The sequence below is a fragment of the Rhodamnia argentea genome, chromosome 2 (genome assembly GCF_020921035.1).
Source record: "Rhodamnia argentea isolate NSW1041297 chromosome 2, ASM2092103v1, whole genome shotgun sequence".
NCBI classification, from domain to species: domain Eukaryota; kingdom Viridiplantae; phylum Streptophyta; class Magnoliopsida; order Myrtales; family Myrtaceae; genus Rhodamnia; species Rhodamnia argentea.
Window position 1 is genome coordinate 19,827,017 of NC_063151.1, and position 18,467 is coordinate 19,845,483.

Sequence of the window (18,467 nt, forward strand, 5' to 3'; positions counted from 1 at the left end):
CTTTGCAGAGCGTCGGAGTCGAACCCCATAACTATACTACTAGCGTCTCTACCCCTGAATCCCTTTATCAATAGAATCGTATGCCTATTGGCCCTTTTGATTCGTTCTTCATTTCGAACAATTTTTTTTTTTTCAAACAAAAGTTTGTGCGGATTTAGGGAAAAATAAGGAGAGGGGAACCGAGTCGGAATTCAAGAAAAGAAAAGGGACAATCACAATTTTAAGGCTGTTTCGCAAAAAATGAATAATTTGAAAATATTATTCTAGAGATGATTGCTCATATTATTTACAAGAATGAATGGACTAGAAAATTTTTCATAACTATGACAATGTCCATACATAAATTGTTCAGAATAATGATACCGTTTACAAGCAACTATTTTCAAAACAAAAATTCACATAATTCATTTTTCATGAGACAAGCGCACCGTTCAATTTATTCTTTGTTGGGAAAGAGATTTGTTGAAATGGAATCATTTACTAAAGATTAGAGCCATCAATATGGGTCTATGACCCATTTTTGACTCATATTTTGTACAAATAGGTTGAATGCGGGATATAAGATTTTTAAGAATCAAGTGAAAATGGATCCGAAAAGTTACGGTTGAATCGGATGGGTCGGGTGACCAATTTTTGACCCATCTAAAAAATTAAGTATGTTAGACTTGGCTTGGGTCAATGTCCCTCAAGTATATTAATTTATATTTTTTATTTTTTAAAAGTTTAAGAAAGAAAGAAAAATAAAATAAAATAAATGTAAAAACGGTTCAAATCGTCGTGCTAGCCGATGGGTGAAGGGAAAAAAGAAAACAAAAATAGAAAATAAAAATAAAAATACCTTTGCGAAATAAAAAAAAATGAAAAATTATAACAAATTTCGCTTAATTGTATCGCATGAAAGTGTTTTAACAATATTATTTTTCTATCAAATTATAAGAAACAAGTATTTTATGATTTGGTTAAATATAGAAGTGTTTAAGTTATACGAATCGGTTATGGTTCATTAAATTTGTCTTGCATGAAAATATATCAAAACAGATTAAATGGGTTACTATTAGTCGGATCATATTCAACCTAACCTAAATCAGATCCGACCCACTCGTTTGACATCTCTATTAAAGAGCAACTATTCGGACATATGGTGTTATGATAGATGCAAAATAACCCCCCATCTTCGTTGAATTCGTTTTTCTTATGCTCCCCGTCAAAATTTGTATGATCCGCCAAACTAAAATGCAGGGAAAATTGCGAAAACGATCCATCTCTTATTATTACTTTCGTTTGATTTTGATCATCGTGCTTTATTTTGTGAGAACGGTGTTCTCCAAACTAATCTTCAGCCATGATTTTCAGTCAAATATAGAGGGCAAATGCTGTAAGTACCAAAGATTCTTATATGCTAACATTCATTAGAAGATAGAAAAGTAAAATTGGAGGGGAAACTTAAAAAATATGAAATTTTCACATCTGATGACCAGAATTGGACAACAGGAGTAGTAAATATGAAATTCAATCGGGAAATAAACATGTGGCCTCGCACGTAATTCGGGATATTAATGATTCGCTTAGTAGACGCATATCATATGGACTTCCAAATTAATTGGATCGTATCTTGATAGCTAGGGATTTTTTTTTTTTTTTTGGTTGCTTCTTCTTTTTTCATTTATTTTCACTTTTCCTTCCTTGACGACCTTGAACAGAGCTACCACCCCCCATATGTCGTCGATGTCAATGGTGATGTTGATGTGTCTCCATTCACCAAACTGTTCAACCACCACCATGGCGTTGCCCCTCTTGCTGAGTCTCCTCGTCGTCGTCTGTCATCCAGCCTGGGGAGGGAGATCGGAAGTCTATTCACGTTGAGCTCAAGCGAGCATCGGCCCAAAGCCCTAGAGCTTGGAGAGAACTGATTGTGCTAAATAAACTGTTAGTAGGGTTTTGAAATTGGAATAGCCACTAGATTTATTGGGGCTTTGTTACCAACACCATTCTTAGGGTTTTTAAACCCAAGAACCCTAGCTCCATTTGTTCACCTCTCTTGATTGTGTTTCTAGATATCCAAAAAGTGTTTTCATTTTCCAACCAAAATGGGATAAAAATTATGCGGTTCAAGATACATCGTATGTATGGCCATTTTGCTTAAAGTTACCTTGGAAAAATTCAACATTTCAATAGTAGAATCGAGTTAAATGATGTCAAAATAATCTTACATCGACTATACTATAAACACGAAATGATTACATTTTATAGCAGGACTATTTACAGTATTAGGTTTTATAGAAAAGTCATATCAAATAATTGCATTTTGATTGATTCATGTCATCTACTGTGATATATCTGTTTGTGTAAATAAGAAACCAAATACTTATGTTTTAGGCATATAGATGATTGTTGACATATTACGTCATTAATTATAATACATATAGAATATTAGAGAAGAATATTAGTCTATAGGTTGAGCTATCAAAGATTCATCTCTCAAATTTTTACTTTTGTTGGGAGAACTTTAAACTTCTATTTGAAAAGGAAAAGAGCCATGTTTTGCATTGGTGTTTGTCTTTCACAAATGAGTGATAAAACGTGACAATAGGGAAAGAAGAGGAAAAGTACCAAAAAAGTCTAAAACCTATAGTGTTGGTACAAATTTAGTTTGAAATATTTCAAATTTTCAATTGGATAAATTTAGTTCTAAACATTTTTCATTTATGTCAATTCAATTCATCTTGTCAATTTTGGTAAAAAATTGCTGACGTGGACGTTGGTCGTCTTAGTGGCACGACCGATTTTAATGTTGACATTTTTAATATTTTAATAAATATTTGAATTTCTTTATAAGTTTTTTTATTTTTCTATTTTATTCTATTTATTTATTTTATTGAGATAGGTGAGGGCAAGAATGCCCCCGCCTTCTCTAGGCGAGGGCTACACACTCGCTGTCTACTAAGTCGGGGCTCGCGGGCCTTCGTTGTGGCTGTGACTCCCTCGCTAGATCTGGATCCAAGCGAGGGCACCATGGCCCTCACTAGCCTCGAGTGAGGCCGCAATGCCCAGATTGGCCGGGTTCGGAACGCCCTTAGCCGACCCTTGGCCATGACCTTGAGGGCATCCCAACCTTGGACTTTGGGCGGTGATGGTCGGCCGGCGAATCACGCTAGCCCTCAATAAAAAAAAATAAAGAAGGAAAAAAAATCAAATAAATTATAAAAAAAATTGAAAAAAAATTATTAAAAAAGTCCACATTAGTGTTAGTCATGCCATGTATAGTAGATGACGTTCATATTAGCGATTTCTGGTTAAAATTGATCAAATAAACTGAATTGACACAAATGTGAAAGGCTCCTAACTAAATTTGTCTAAGTGAAGGGTGTTGGGACTAAATTTGTATCAATATAATATGTTTAAGACTTTTTTGGTATTTTTCTTGAAAAAGAAGTTCTCCACAGAAGTTTATATCATATATACTCTAAATGATAAAGTTAGATATCTATATTTAAATTAATGTTTCAAAGATTCTTCTATTAAACTTCTCTAAGAAGGAAAAAGAAACGACTGCATTAATCAAACATCCACATTGAATGCATTCATAGTCAAAATTAGTCATATACTAGTATATTTGTCCATGTTTTGCATGGATTTCAAGCATGCTTTTTAAAATTTTGTGTTTTTGTTATATGAAAATAGAATTTTTAGAGTTATAAAGGCGACAATAATCGTGAACTAATCAAAGAAGTGCCCTTTGAAGATAAATCATTTAGAAAATAATTGAGCATTATCAGTTCTTTTTCTGCATATATAACTTCACTTTACATTTACCAATAATCTCCTACATAATATTTTACAAAAATTGAACTCTTTCTATGTGATTCGAGTCAATCATTTGGCTAATTCTTTGGAGTAGTTATTATCCTTTTAAGTAACTTCAACTACCATATTGTACTTTACTACATGATTTGTTGGATCGAGTCGAAGTAATTTTACTCTATATGGTGCATTATATTGGAAGCATGTAAATCAACTTTTCTCTCCATATTATTTTGTAAATGTATTGTATCACATATCATAGTATCTTATTTACATGTAATTATAGATATAGTTACTTTCTCATTCTCATAGAGTTTACCAAATATATAATTTCTATAACCATTTTTTTTTTGTCAAGACATTTTCTCCTTTTCATATATTAATTTACTTCTTATATTGTTAAGAGGTTTTCCTCTTCTTCTTTTTTTTTTTTCGGAAAGCTCTTAAATTTGCATTTGGAAAAGAAATCCTTCCGTTATAATTCCATGCATTTGATGGGCAAAAGTCGCTTTCAGGATAATGAATAGGTTATTATTTTACTATATCACATGTTCTTTTTAATGTTAATGATGGAAAGTGCAGAGCTTATGCATTCAATTGATAGGAAAATCTGATCATGAATGCACCCAATTAATGTAATTAACAAATTACACATCTTCCAAATTTGGACAACATTATCCAACAACTTCTAAATCTAATGCACTTATGCCTAGGGGTGAGCAAACTGGACCGGACCGGGCTAACCGGGTTGGTTCGGCCCTTGAGGGGGCGGTCCGGGCCCCGGTTCTATGGTGGATGGGCCCGCACCAGCAAAATATGTCTAATTATACATGTATATACAATTATAAAAAAAAAATAGAAATTTTTTAAAAAACTAATTAACTTAATTTCCCCATCTTCTACTCGATACTCACTTCTCTTCGCTCGACACTTGAGTCTCCCCTTCCCAACGCAGCCTTTAATCATATTTGTCGATATTCGGTCTCCGATCGTGTTTTATCTTGACTCGATTCGTGTTTTGTCGTGACTATATTATACAAACCCATTATTTTGTTCGCACTTGGATTTAGTGAAGTATAAGTGTAATTCCACTTTAAGCTTGATTCATTCCAACTCGAGGAGAATGATGCAAAAGCATAATCCTATTTCAGTTGTTTTAAATGTTTTTCTTCATAATTTAGTCTTTTCTCATTATTTTAGGATTATAAGTACTCGTACGACGGTCATGTGTATGTTTTATTAGGTTAAATGGTTGAGATTAGAAGTCGTTAGTTAGATACAATGGTTAGATTTCTACAAGCGGTTGGTGTTAACAGTCTCAAATCACTTATCCCGAGGCTGGTCCGGCCCTTGGTCTCAAAATTTTGGGAACTAGGACTACCGGTCGGGTCCTGGTTTCATACCGAGATCAGATCGTCTTGGACCATGCATCCTCATTTATGCTTATTCAATAATAATCTTTTACTTTTGCCACTTGAGTTCTAAACCTTTTGATAATTTATCAATTGAAAATTATTGGCCGAAAATCGTTGAAGTGGGCGACTAGCCGTGTCACGTATGGCGATTGGTGTTCACGTTAGCGATTTCCAGCCAATATAACTCAATTGTCAAAAGTTTTGATACTTAATTAGGAAAATTAAAATGTCAATGATTGCATTGTCAAAAGTGCGATAGGATTTCTTGGACAATTTTTCTTCCAAATATGGCATATCGTGATTTGGCTTCCATATCAGCAAATACCAATAATAACGAATTAATGAAAACTCCTAGGGTCAAATCTGCTTTTCAATTTTTGTCACAGCACATTAGTGACTTCACGACCAGTTTAATCAAAACTGAATCAAAGGCTATTATTAGACAAGTAGGTATCAAAATCGTCAAATTATAGAATTGTCATCAAATATTCAAATATCGATGCCTCCCAAAGACTAGTATATTGTATCAATACAATGATCAAATATTTTATTCTCACAAATCTACTAATCTCGACATGGCTAATCTCATCTTTTGGTCACACTAAAAAGATAGATTATTTTTATTAAATAATATTATTTTGAGATATCATGCGTAAAGAAATAGTGAATAATTATGAATCATAATATGGAGGGATGGCTATATGTTCGAAAGTCATATGAAGATGAGCTCCGACATAGGTGGTGCAAAGATTAGTAGATAAACAGTAGACTCGATCCACCTTATTTTCTTTCAGATCGAAAATTAGGTGAAAGGTGAGCTCCCAACATCAAACGAATACCGAAAGGGAAGTAGTGGCGAATTTTCCTTCTTCTTTTTTGTCTGTCTCGAAGAAAAATGATGAAATCATTATGGTAAATAGTTTATTGTTGAGCGTAAAAGGCAACCCAAGTTACAGAACACCTTCAATCGCCATTGATTGGCCTCTCCTTAGCTCACAAGTCTCCGACAGAGAGAGCTAACGTGAGCGAGCGATTCACCAAATCAAGACGACTCCGTTTTTCAATTCGATTCTTCCCAGAATTTTTCAAACGGACAACTCATGTATGAGCATCAGTGTCTCTTTCTTATTTATGTCTCTGCGTATACCCAGTTGGTGCCTTTGAAAGATTCACTCCAACTTTGAACGCTTCAACTTCATTTGCCCCCGCCCTCTCTCTCTTTCTCTTCCAGAGTCCGTAAAAATCCTCTCTTTGTTGCTAGATCTTCGCCGCCTCTCCACTCTACCATCTTTTTTACTCTTTCTTTTCATCTGGGTATTTTATTTTATTTTTTTGGTGGGGTTTTGCTTGATAATCTCTTCTCTACAGTCTCGTCAATATCATCTCTGACCAGATTCCAAGTTATATGTGTAATTTCGTAGATTGAACTTCTCTTTCTTCTTGGGTTTCAGGAAGGTTTTGGCTCCGATCGGTTCGATTATCTGTTGGGCATTGAACTGTGTGGCATTGTTTTTTTTTTTTTTTTTGGTAAGGAAACTGTGTGGCATTGTTCAGTTGTCTTTTAGTTTAGATTTCCTATGCTGAATTGAGGAAATTAGTGATTATGATCATGTGACTGGGATCATTTTCTGTGATCGGTTTCTGATGTTCGATGTCAATGGCCTCGATCAGGAGAACTTTGCCTCCTTATAATGTTAGCAATTACCAAAATAGGGACTTGTTAGGATCATCACCAAATCAAAGGCCTTTCTATGTTTTTGGCAAAGCATCATCTGCTTCGCTGGGTTTCGCTGCATCGGGAATTAGGATCCACGGAATGTTCGCTGCCATTTTCCCTGGAAAGTACCTGAGAAAGTCTCCGCCATTGTGGAGATCATTTTATAGGTTTTTGTTGTTTTTCACACTAGGATTTTTACTGGGTTTGACCCCTTATGGGCGTGTGAACGACTTGCGAGCCCATCATTCATTGGAGGTTAAGTCGCCTCCGATCAATGTCCAGTTGGATGGTGACGTGGATCAGTCGATTGAGCGTCAGGATTTCATCGTTAGAGCTGTTAACTTGAGGGTAGAAGAAAAGGTTGAGTTGAATTTGGAAGAGGGTTCGAGTTTGGTGCCTAAAAAGCAGCTGATTGTGATTACACCGACGTATAACAGGGCCTTGCAGGCCTACTTTTTGAATAGGCTTGGTCAGGTATTAAGGCTCGTGCAACCTCCATTGTTGTGGATTGTGGTGGAGATGGATGCAGGTTCAATGGAGACTGCAGACATATTGAGGAAAACTGGGGTCATGTATAGGCATTTGGTGTGTGGTAAGAACGTGACAGATGTGAAAGACCGGGTTGTGCATCAGCAGAACAGAGCATTGGAGCACATCCAGCACCATCAACTCGATGGTATTGTTTACTTTGCAGATGACTATAACATCTACTCAATAGAGTTGTTCGAGAACCTGAGACAAATTAGGTATTTATAGGCTTTACAAGTTTCTTCTTTATTTGTTGCTTGTGTTTGTTTTGATGATATGCCATTTAGAAGCTCTTTTAATTGTCAATAGTTTTCATGGCTCGAATCTTTGTTTAATTGTAAGTATCTTGCTTCAAGATATGGCATTGTTGGACTGAAGGTGTCTCAGAACAGGAACAGTTGGAAACTCAAAGATGAGTTCTTATGTTTTCCGCATCATAATTAGCCTTGCTGGCAAGGGATTAAGTAGCCCTTAACTGGAAACACCATAGGATTGTAGATGTGTTTGTTACTTACTTTTTGCCGGTTTATTATCTTGCACTATTTTTTTTTTATTCATATAGGTGAATGTTTATTGCTCAATCTGCTATTTAGGTTATTTGCTTTTATGATTTGCTTCTGTAGAACCCATCTAGTCTGATGGATGCATATGATTGCAATCAAGTTTAGAGTCAGTGGACATCTTTCATATAATAATGTTGACAATCAGGAGTTTGTTAGGATATTGCATTCTGCAGCATTCTCATAAACCTGACTTTCCCTTGACTGCTCATGTTTTGTGTCTGGCCCCCTTATCAGTTACCTCTCACATGCTCATGACTAATACACTTGAACTTATGGAGACAACTCTTGCATATTCTTGAGTTGTATGTTTTACCCTTAGTTATTAAGTTTTACTAATGCACTATTCCACTATCTTTGCTGCTGATACTTTTCTCCTCATTATTTGCATCTCTGTTTTAGTCTTAACCCGTTTGCTTTCTGCTCACTTTTCTTTTTATAGATTTTACAGACATCTAGATGGCAACCCCTGTATTGAGCGGGATAGCTATAAAATTAAGCCTATTCTGATGACATTTGAGAATTTTATATTCAATATTATATGAAAATTCATCAGGGAAAGCTGGATGTTTAGATGTACTTATTGAATTTAATTGTGCAAGGGATCTTGAACAAAGTTGGTGTAGATTTTTGAATCAATATTGTCATAATCAATTAATGAAAACCGAGAAAATGAGTTGTGACTTTAAAGTAAAACAAAACATAACTTAAAGCAAAATGAAAAATGAGATCACAGTTAATAGCATATCATAATGAATATCTTTTAATTTCCTAAACCACATACTCAATAGTATTTAAAAAGTCCATAAATAGTAATGGAGGCAAATAATTAAGAGATGGTAGGTGTTAATGGAGACAAATAATTAAGAGATGGTAGGAGTTAAGTAATTGATTCATTTGGTTGAAAATACTTGATGGAGAACTTCTCCAATTGCTTGGGGGCATGTAGGTGGCAGCCTACTTTGTGGAAAATGCAGCGAAAAAACTCTTGCAATGAGGAGAAGGCATTTATGGCTCTCTAGAGTCTTGGCTGTCAAACTTTTAGAAAACCCATAGATTCTGATATTTACAGCATGTAGTGCATGTGTGTGTCGATAGTGGAAAAAGGACATATTGAAGTCTATTCTATTCAGGTGAACTAGACAATGGGTGTATAGTAAATGAATATATTTCCTGTTAATCGTTGATCTGTTATATAACTGAAGTTTGCATCTGTTTTTGCGGATGTCCTGACGTAGCTCTGCTCGCCTTTCAGTCATTTTGGCACCTGGCCTGTTGCGATGCTTGCGCAAAGCAGAAACAAAGCAATATTGGAAGGTCCCGTTTGCAATGGAAGTCAAGTAATTGGTTGGCACACAAACGAACGAAGTAAGAGACTCCATAGGTTCAATGTTAATAAGTCTGGATTTGCTTTCAACAGTACAATCTTGTGGGATCCAAAGAGGTGGCACCGTGCCATATCTCATCCAATTCGGCTGGTGGACTCTTCAAAGGAAGGTTTCCAGGTAATAATTGGGGTCCAGACGTAACAAATTTGCCTAGCATGCTCGATATTGTGATTTATTCAATTTACAGTTCCTCAATTTCTTTTGCAGGGCACAAAATTTATTGAACAAGTGGTAGAAGACGAAAGTCAAATGGAAGCAATTCCTTCCAGCTGCTCGCTAATAATGAGCTGGCATCTCCATTTGGACGGTCGCGGTCTTTCGTACCCCCGAGGCTGGTTGCTTCAGAAGAATCTTGACATTGTTCTCCCCATAAGATGATGAAGTTTGACTGTCGATACTTTTCACCAGAGAGATGTATTGACGGAAACGAACTCGTAGAAGTGGCCTCAGAAATTCCTTTTTAAGGTCATACTGGTGAAAAAGAGAGAGACACGAGGACAAATGTCATCTCTCATGTTTGCTTCTGTTGTATGGACAGGGATGTGCTGGTGTTGGTGGTGGTCGTACAAGCAGCACCAGGTGGTGAAGCGTCAATGCCAATCAAAGGTGCACGACCCACAAGCTTTCTCAGAATGAAATTGTGATTTGAGCTTCATCCTCCAACACAAGGTTTCCATTTTCCGTTTACTCTTTCTTTTTCGAAATCTTATGCGTTTAATTGCACCCGTTCAATGCAAAAGGTACGTGGAGCTGGTTTCCTGTCGAGGTTGGGATGGTTGCATGTCATTCACGTAATCAAACATGGGCAAATGTTCTTCAAGATTGGAAATGGCAAGATTTTCTTTTGCTTTCCGGCGTTTGACGCGCTATGCAGGTTCGGAAAAATTACCACACTAAATGGAGGCACAATACGTTCATCTATCATTTTGACTCAGGGATGTCTATTCTGAAAGTTGCTGATTCATTAACCAAATTCGCTTCTAGTACTTGAGCAGCTAATTCCTCCTTACCTGGCCACAAAAAAAAAAAAAAAATCACTCTTCATTAGAAGATTATGTTCTCCTCACCCTGTACACAGAATTCCAAAATGTGAATCTCTAAAGAAAAATGATCTTTGCTTGACTTTTTGGATGTGAACTCATGCTTATACAGAAAACCAGAGCCCTTGCAAAATCCTGGCCAGGATCGTCAGGGACATGAACATAAACCCCGGCCTGCCGCGTTCCATCAAGTCCCATCTTCGCAAGATCGTTGACCCATTGATTTGCTTCTCTAGCCCATGTCGACGTTGCAGATCCTGTATTGGTGCAGCGTCCAGAGAAAGCACCCTGCATTGATCAAGCAATGTTTTCGGATGAAGGCGTGGACGATATCATGAGCATCAAACTTCAGTTTTTCCAAAGTTAAACAGAAACCACTGTCGAACTGGTGGTTCGAGTCCCGCCTTCAAGTGCCCAGACTTGCGAAGCAAAGGCAGAAGCGAAAAACCGACAATCCGAGCTTATGTTTCACCTGTCTCATTCCTCCTGCCCATGCATTTCCCATGGTTTTCTCTGTTCGGGCTTTATGGTCGTTGGATCTCTCTCCTCAATTCTTTTATTAATTTTTTCGCAATCTATAGAAGATAGGTGGTCGTCTTCTATATACAGTAAAAAGAGAAAACAAGGAGAGCAAGTGAAAAACAAAGGAAGAAGTAAGGTGGAAAAACCTTTACAGTGACTTAGGTTGGTCATCGGGCCATGCCAGTGACGGGCTGTGCCGGGTCCGGGCACGATTGGCCGGGCAGATTCTTTAAATTCAATCATATTTTTTTATTCAATTAAAAATTCAAAAATCATAATTATAAATTGAATATAAAATCCTCAAATTAAATAGAATTTGCAAGAAATGAAAATATAATAATATTTTGGGATATATTTTTTTTATTTCCCAATATCAATGGTAATTCAAAAAAAAATTTGACGAGAATAACGAAAAACACTCACTCAGTATACGTATATCATCACATTTGAAAAGAAAAATTACACCTTAATAATGGTGAACGTAATTTACGCCCTAGAGAATTCTAACAAGTCCTGTATTTCCGGTAGCAATCCATCGTCACAATTCGGATGATAAAGTGTCGTTGTCCTCTTGTCACGTTGGATACGTTCGGCCATGACTTCTTTTGTTTCGCAGTCAAGCTACTCACTGTTGTCTTCCATAATTCGTTGGCAAGTATTGAACGTGGACTGGTAGCGTAAACACCAGTTATAAGTTAGTACGTCACGAGCTATGGTGGAGTGAATCGAAGAACGTGAAACTATGCTCTTTCATTACTCTAGAACGTCGAGTTGTTTTCGCTTACTCTTTCAGTTTCCAACTCATTGATAGTTGAAGGGGAAGAGCTAATGGAAGGCAGTGGATGTTCAATCCTTACAAAGAAATATATTTCTAAGTGCACCATCTCCGTCTATGGATTGGAGTTCGTCATATCAAATCGACTAGAGAATTGCCAATATATGCTTCACTTAGACCTCCTCACGCAATCCTAAATGTTCGCAATATTGAACAAGGAGACTTCAAGCCCCTCCAGCTTAAACCAAGGATCCAAGAAAATGGACCCAAAAAAAAAAAAAAAAACAGACGGTGTTTCCTTGTAAAACATTTGTGGAAAAATCTATCAAATAAGTCCTAAACTTATTGTATTTTTTCTAATTCAATCCTAAATTTTTTGATTTTGCCAATTCAGTCATAAACCTTTTACATTTGTGTCAATTCAATTTTAAACTATTTTTTTTGTACAAATCCAATCCATCCAGCAAATTTTGACCGGCCGATGCTGACGTGAGCAATTTATTATAATTCTTAATATTTTTCAAATTACTTGTTATTTTCCTTTTCTTTCTATTTTCTTTTTTTTTTCTTCCTTCATTCTCCAGCCGTCAACAACCGGCCAAAGGCTTGGGCCGACCTCGCTGGCCTCAATTGAAGCTCTCCCTTACAGGCTGTTGGCAAGGGCAAGAGTCGCCCAGCCATGGCGATCTAGGCAAGGTCGCACCTCACCCGTGGCTATTGGGAGCAAGCAAAGTCGTCGATTGGCAAGGCTAACCTCACCTAAGGCCAACAAGTTGGCCTAAGGTCGGCAAGGTTGGTCGGTGATCGGCAAGAGAAAGAAAAAAAGAAAAAAAGAACAGAAAAGTAAAAAATGAATTGATTAAAAATTATTCATGTCAACACCAGCTGGTCAAAATTTACCAAACGGACTGAATTGATATAAATGCAAAAAAGTTTAAAATTGAATTGGCACAAAAAAATTTATGACTGAATTGACAAAAGTACAATAAGAGTGGATCTAATATGTTGAATCCATTCCCGCATGTTGGCCACAAAGTCGTACATCTGCAGAGAATGTTTTGCATGCACAAGCTAATATAGTGACAATGCGGATTCCACTTGACCAAGCCCAATTATGGTCTGATTATGTGAAAAAAGATGACGAAAAGTTTCATATTGCTGTAAATGGTAAATTGCTATCTAGTGCCCTATTTCCCTTCTTCTTTTTTTGGTTTTTTGACTGCAATTTTTCGAATCAATTATTTCTTATAGTACAATGATAAGAAGAAAAAAATTCAGAGCCTATCCCAATGGGAACTAGATCGATGAAATATACAACAAATGTACATTTCTGGAGAAGCAGCGGCGGCGGCAGAGGGATCTCACTTAAACTGCGATCCCTTCCGGATAACATAACAGAAGCAGAGCTGAAGTGGCCCCTTCAATTTAACAAGGCCATCAACCGCCAGAAGGAGCCGTCAATTTACATATTCCACTCAAAAATCTCGGAGAACCAAATTCGCCAACCTCCTTGGCCCCCGTCTGCTGCTGTATAGCACAGTTTGGTCAGTCTATCAAGCCATGAGTTTATGATATCACGTCATCGTCGTTCCATGGACTGAAGTGCTTGCGCCTGAGGCCAGAGAAGCTGAGACATGTGGTTGCGGAACATGACTTTCACTTGTGAGGCCAAGAACCGATAGAGTGGTCCTGCCAACAAGCACAGTTTAAAAACCAAGTAGAAAACAAGGACTAAGTTATCCAATTTAAACTACAATCGGAAAAGAGGACATAAAAGACCCAGAAATAAGAGTGAAAAACCCCTAAGAGAAGGAAAAGCAAAAGTGAATCAAACTACTTAAAAATAAAACCTAAATAGGTCAAAAACAGTGGGAGTAATGTTCATCACATTGTTGATAATTATGGACAATCAAGAAATACATCTTGTTGGGCCATGTACCCTGCCGGTTTGATAGCAAATACCAGGTTGTGAGGTGTATAAATCCATATAAGGAGATGAGTAAACTGACAACCGCAGTAAGTACTGAAAGTGAGGATTGCAACCAGATTAAAGCTCCTAAGGACTCTATGCAAGACCTAAATTTTCCTAGTACCAAACGAGCCTACTCCCAAAAGACGTAGCCAGACAGATTTTGCTGCTGCCAAGTTGGTTAGCTGATCTAAAACTTAGTTTATGCAATTTTGTAATTTTTTTTTTGGAATTCAACCAATTCCCTCACGAAGTTGGCTGTCCACTCATTTACAATAACAAATCAACAGTCGATGCAAATGTTATGGTTTTCCACAAATTAAAAGCAGAACCAAATCATTGAAAACCAACATCTGACATGCTCCTACATCCATCATGGCACAAATTGCTCTCCGTCTTATTAACAAGATCATACTAATTTTTTTTTTTTTTTTTTGGCTGGCAATTCAAGTACTGCAGATAATTGAAATGCCAAATCTGCTTGTGGCACCCCTCTCTTGTTTTACTCTCAGATGGAAGTACAAGAGAAATGTCTGAAGGAGGAGAACAACAGCAACGAGAAACTGTAGAAAGGTACAGAGCAAAAAGTACCTGGGAAGTGAAGCTCTTATATTTGGTTGACTTGCAAAAGCAGCAAGAGGCCCTCTCAAGTTTGCATATTTATTTAGAGAACTCTCAAGTTGTGGCGGGGGCAACTGCAAACAGCAATTGAGGGGAAGATGCTGCTTATTGAATTACATGGAGGGATTAAAAGAATTCAAAGAAAAATATTATAGGCACCTGCAACAATACACCGAAAGAATGTGGCTGAGTCTGGGATACACATTTCAAGAAGCCCACCCAAAGCTTAGGCATCTTCCAAACCTGACATAAAAGCATAGATCATGTTAGCTTCCACAAATCAAAATTATATAAGCCATGCTATAAAAGAAAAGCAAAATGCATACCTGCTTATTAACCAATTTGGAGAGTATCTCCATCACAAAGTCAACCTGTGTCCACAAGCAGAAGAGTCAAGTTCCATGCAAGTCACAGAAGTAAGCCACTTCTTCTTGAGATATATACAAACACCAAAAATCAAAGGCATCAAGAACAGGAGAGGAGACACCGGAGCCGATTATTCAATCGATGTGCTTAACTATCCAGAAAGCAACCACTTAACAATAGCCTATATCAACAAAGTCTGCACGAGTCAGAACTTCTTCAACTGCCAGTTTATCCTCGTCTTAGAGTGAAGTTTGCTGAGGGTCTGAATGTAAAATAAAGCATCCTTAAAGCAAGGGGTACTGGGATCTGTTCTCTGCACCTATACAATCATTTTTTGATTATGGAATTTAATAAAATATTGATTGGTCAAATTTGAGAGAATTCAGCCATTGTGCAGAGAGAATTTTTCCTTGCAAGTCCTAACATGTCGCCTCATGTACGTAGTTCACTGAAAGGACCTTCACTTTTCTGAACTTTTTTTCTTTCAGCTCCACGCTCTCTTTCCCACTTGTAACCCATCAATCAAGAACAAGTGAGCTTTAAGCCTTTAAACTTGAAGCAACAACGGTACCATAATTCTTTCATTTTTTTCTCTTAATTCCATATTTCGTGCCTACAAGGGGATTGATGCATTTGCGATTAGCCAAGTTAATTGGAAAAGGAGACTGGCTGCCCAAAATTCAATTGCTATTCATTCAACTTAGCTCAGCCAATCATTATAAGAGATGTGCTTTCTGGTATTACTACCTAGCTAAGCATGTGAAAGTATCAGCCAGACAAATGGAAAGAATATTTAAAAATAGAGTAAAACCCCAATAGTTAACCACCAGAAAGAAAAACAATAGAGGCAGTTAAACTAGTCCTATCATTACCATCGACAGTGAAACAAACTAAAGTCCAGAAAAAAGAGTTACCAGCGCAGGAAAGGCATCAATTGCCTGAATAACTGTTCTCATGAACAGAAGAGGCAATGGAGTTCGATCAACCTGGAAGATGGATAAGATTTTTTGCTTTAAAAAAATGAAGAAGATATGTGTCCCGGAATGCATCATGCAAAAAACCACTTACCATCTGGTTCAAAGCCTTCGCTAACACCTGCTGGGTAAAAACTGTCCGTTGCTCAAAACAAGCTGAGCAAGCGTCCATTACCTGTAAAATCAGTGACCAACCTTATAGATGAAAGACATGTCATAATGCCGCCTAAATCATCAACCTGAAAGTGGAAACAACAGCACTCCATGCAACTGGCAATTAAATACTCAAATAGATCTGCCATAGTTAAAAGAACGCTACAATGAACATATGAGGTTTTCTGATCCTACAAAAACATGCTGACAGCATGAAGAATATGGCAAGGCTATTTCTTGATTGGTGGTAAGCCCAGGCGAAGTAACTCAATCAAGACTCGACTGGTCAACCTATCTGGTTCTTATGATTAACCTAAAAACTTTTACAAGAAGAATGGTATCTTGCGTTGGATGGGCAACTTGATAGTGCAGTAGTACCACAACAAGTTACTTACCCTAATTTTGCCAGTAGACTTCACCAGGTTGACCCACTAACCATATGAGGAACAGCAAATCAGAAAAATGACTAGTTTAAAAAAATTGGATTTAGCTATAACTGAATAAGCACCAAACAGACAATATACGTTTGTATTGTCTCATCCCTTATATCCTGGACGACTTCCAAGAATATTTAGACTTAAACTGCACATCAGAGTTTGGATAACACTATTTGGTTGATGTACCTATTGAATATGAACTCTCTGTCATCCTTTTAATGTTGCCTACGATAATGTCATGTATGCTTGTCACTTCATAGAATCTGAGCATCTTAGCAACTGGACTACTACAACGAGTTTAAAAAACAAACAGCTAATTAACATGGTCATAAATGTTGCATATTTTGACCGCTAGCACAAGGAGCCAACTGCTCCCAATGGTCAACCCATCTAAAATCCTCCACACTGGTAGAAAACCAGTCAATCCAACAAGATTTTCTTCAATCAACAGACATTTTTACTCCAAATTGTTCAGTTAATCAGATTATTAGTATGAATCTGTTAAGATGCTTCATTATCTTGGATTCTTAGGCACCCTGACTCACTGTCAAAGTCACACTTAAGATAATGCAATACTGACAGAGAAAACTGTCCAGCTAGTCCCTCCCCCCTCCCTCGCAGAGGATGTGGAACTTTATGTCTCCGCCGAACATAAAATCTCCATTTCTCACAGTAGACAAGAAAAGCAGTGTGTCAAGGAAAACAAACACATAAAATAAGTTCAGTCTACAAGCACAATAAGTAGGTGTATGGACATTTTTCATTTTTAACGATGATTCACTACTAAGTCCAATTTTCGATTATCTGGGCATTTTTTAAAAACCTTAGCACATGCGACAAAGATCAGCTTGACACAGTGTTGTGCTTTTCCTAATCTGAATAACCAAAAGCATTCATGGAAAACCACATGGAAATTTATTTGTTGTCGGACAACCCTAATAGAAAACAATATATACACTACACTGATCAAAGGCATAGTTTACGATTGAGGAACAGTTCGACTTTTAACATTGACCTCTCAGGCTCAGCTCTGACTTCAGAGGGGGTTATCTTATAGATGACTCACCAAGGAATCAGAAACATCGTCAGTGCAGCACAGAAAAGCAGGATACTGGCAGTAACTTTAGTAGAACCATAAAGTAGAAGGGAAAAGGACTGCACCATACAACCAACAAATATAAGAATCGAGGCGGCCTAAGGAATTGCCTCTATCCTACCGACTGATATACTCTCCATCACTTGTAAGTAGAATCTTGAACTCAAGGTAACCCCAAGTAAATAACACGTCAGGCAGGCCAAAGGTGATCCTCCAATCTAGAGATCATCGAGAGGAACCTAAGCGAGGCCGATCAACCAAGCCAACCATCCGGTCATTTAAAGTTCTGTCTTGAGCCTTGAATGAACTACATTCGATTCTTTGCGAAACCTGTTTCCATCCTTGAAGCCTAAATTCAGTAGTTTTTTAATTTTAAGTTGCAGTATATGCAGTTATATAACCCTCGAATATAGTGGCTTTCCGCACAGCACAGCCTGTGCAGCTGCAACAAAAAGAGTCCATTACTTATCAATCAAATTGAACATTTTTCCGTTTAGGTGTTTGGACCCATTCTTTTTAGTAGGAGACACTATATAAGAGCACATAATAGGCACAAACAATAAAGACTTAAGTTTTGCTAAGAGCTGCCAAATGAATATGGCCATCTCCCTCAATGAACTGGCAATCTAAATCAAGACGAGTCACCTTTTTCAGCGAAACAGCATCTTTCTCAGGAACAATATCATGTATGGCAACCAACACTTCTGCCGGTGTCAAAGCAGGACCAGTATGAGCTGAACCCTGCCATTAAAATCATTCAGATCTTTTTGTTGAACAAAAATTCGTAATTTTTTTTTCTTTTTATTCTTCTTAGAACATGAATGGATAAATTCTTTATAAGGTCAAAAGAAGACTTCTGCTAAAATCTAGAAGTTAATCTAGCAGCTGATACAGGAAGAAACTTAACTTGGCAAGACATGGTCACATTTAACATATTAGAAACCACCATAAAAGTAACATCCACATAAGAAGATTTCACAATTGATTTGAGAAGCAGAGCGCATCTCTTCTGGCATTTACATCACGATCTGGTCTCAGTGCACAAAAGCGAAGAGTCGCTACATATTACAAAATGGCTCTCTGTATAATAAAAAATTCTCCTGTT

General features: G+C 37.2%; 2 protein-coding genes and 1 long non-coding RNA gene across 6 annotated transcripts in view; 1 reads left to right on the forward strand and 2 right to left on the reverse strand.

The window, feature by feature from the left end:
- The first annotated feature begins 6,176 nt into the window (after positions 1-6,176).
- On the forward strand, positions 6,177-10,327 carry LOC115739597 (probable beta-1,4-xylosyltransferase IRX9H). Of its 4 annotated transcripts, none has more exons than XR_007197652.1 (5): positions 6,177-6,710; positions 6,754-7,679; positions 9,277-9,526; positions 9,617-9,874; positions 9,948-10,327. XR_007197652.1 is itself a non-coding variant. In XM_048275272.1 (5 exons), the coding sequence occupies exons 3-5, from the start codon at positions 6,868-6,870 to the stop codon at positions 9,785-9,787; spliced, it is 1,233 nt and encodes a 410-aa protein (XP_048131229.1). In that variant the 5' UTR covers positions 6,177-6,530; positions 6,638-6,710; positions 6,754-6,867; the 3' UTR covers positions 9,788-10,327. The 4 variants fall into 4 exon arrangements, 3 of the variants coding, with proteins under 3 accessions (XP_048131229.1, XP_048131230.1, XP_030528635.1); XM_048275272.1 differs by having other exon boundaries at positions 6,177-6,530; positions 6,638-6,710; positions 9,617-10,327; XM_048275273.1 differs by having other exon boundaries at positions 6,177-6,530; positions 6,668-6,710; positions 9,617-10,327.
- On the reverse strand, positions 7,690-12,246 carry LOC125313940. Its single transcript, XR_007197655.1, has 3 exons — positions 12,236-12,246; positions 11,160-11,162; positions 7,690-8,037 (listed from the first exon to the last, which is right to left on the reverse strand). It is a non-coding gene; the product is annotated as an uncharacterized LOC125313940 (long non-coding RNA).
- Positions 12,247-12,738: 492 nt separating this feature from the next.
- Positions 12,739-18,467, reverse strand: part of LOC115739503 — a gene marked incomplete at its 5' end in the record, with an annotated part of 29,375 nt that continues 23,646 nt past the window's right edge. Inside the window, 7 exons of the mRNA XM_030672624.2 lie at positions 12,739-13,435; positions 14,307-14,410; positions 14,496-14,579; positions 14,663-14,707; positions 15,617-15,688; positions 15,771-15,851; positions 18,008-18,103. Coding sequence (XP_030528484.2) covers positions 13,321-13,435; positions 14,307-14,410; positions 14,496-14,579; positions 14,663-14,707; positions 15,617-15,688; positions 15,771-15,851; positions 18,008-18,103 — 597 coding nt within the window. The remainder of the gene's footprint in view (positions 13,436-14,306; positions 14,411-14,495; positions 14,580-14,662; positions 14,708-15,616; positions 15,689-15,770; positions 15,852-18,007; positions 18,104-18,467) is intronic.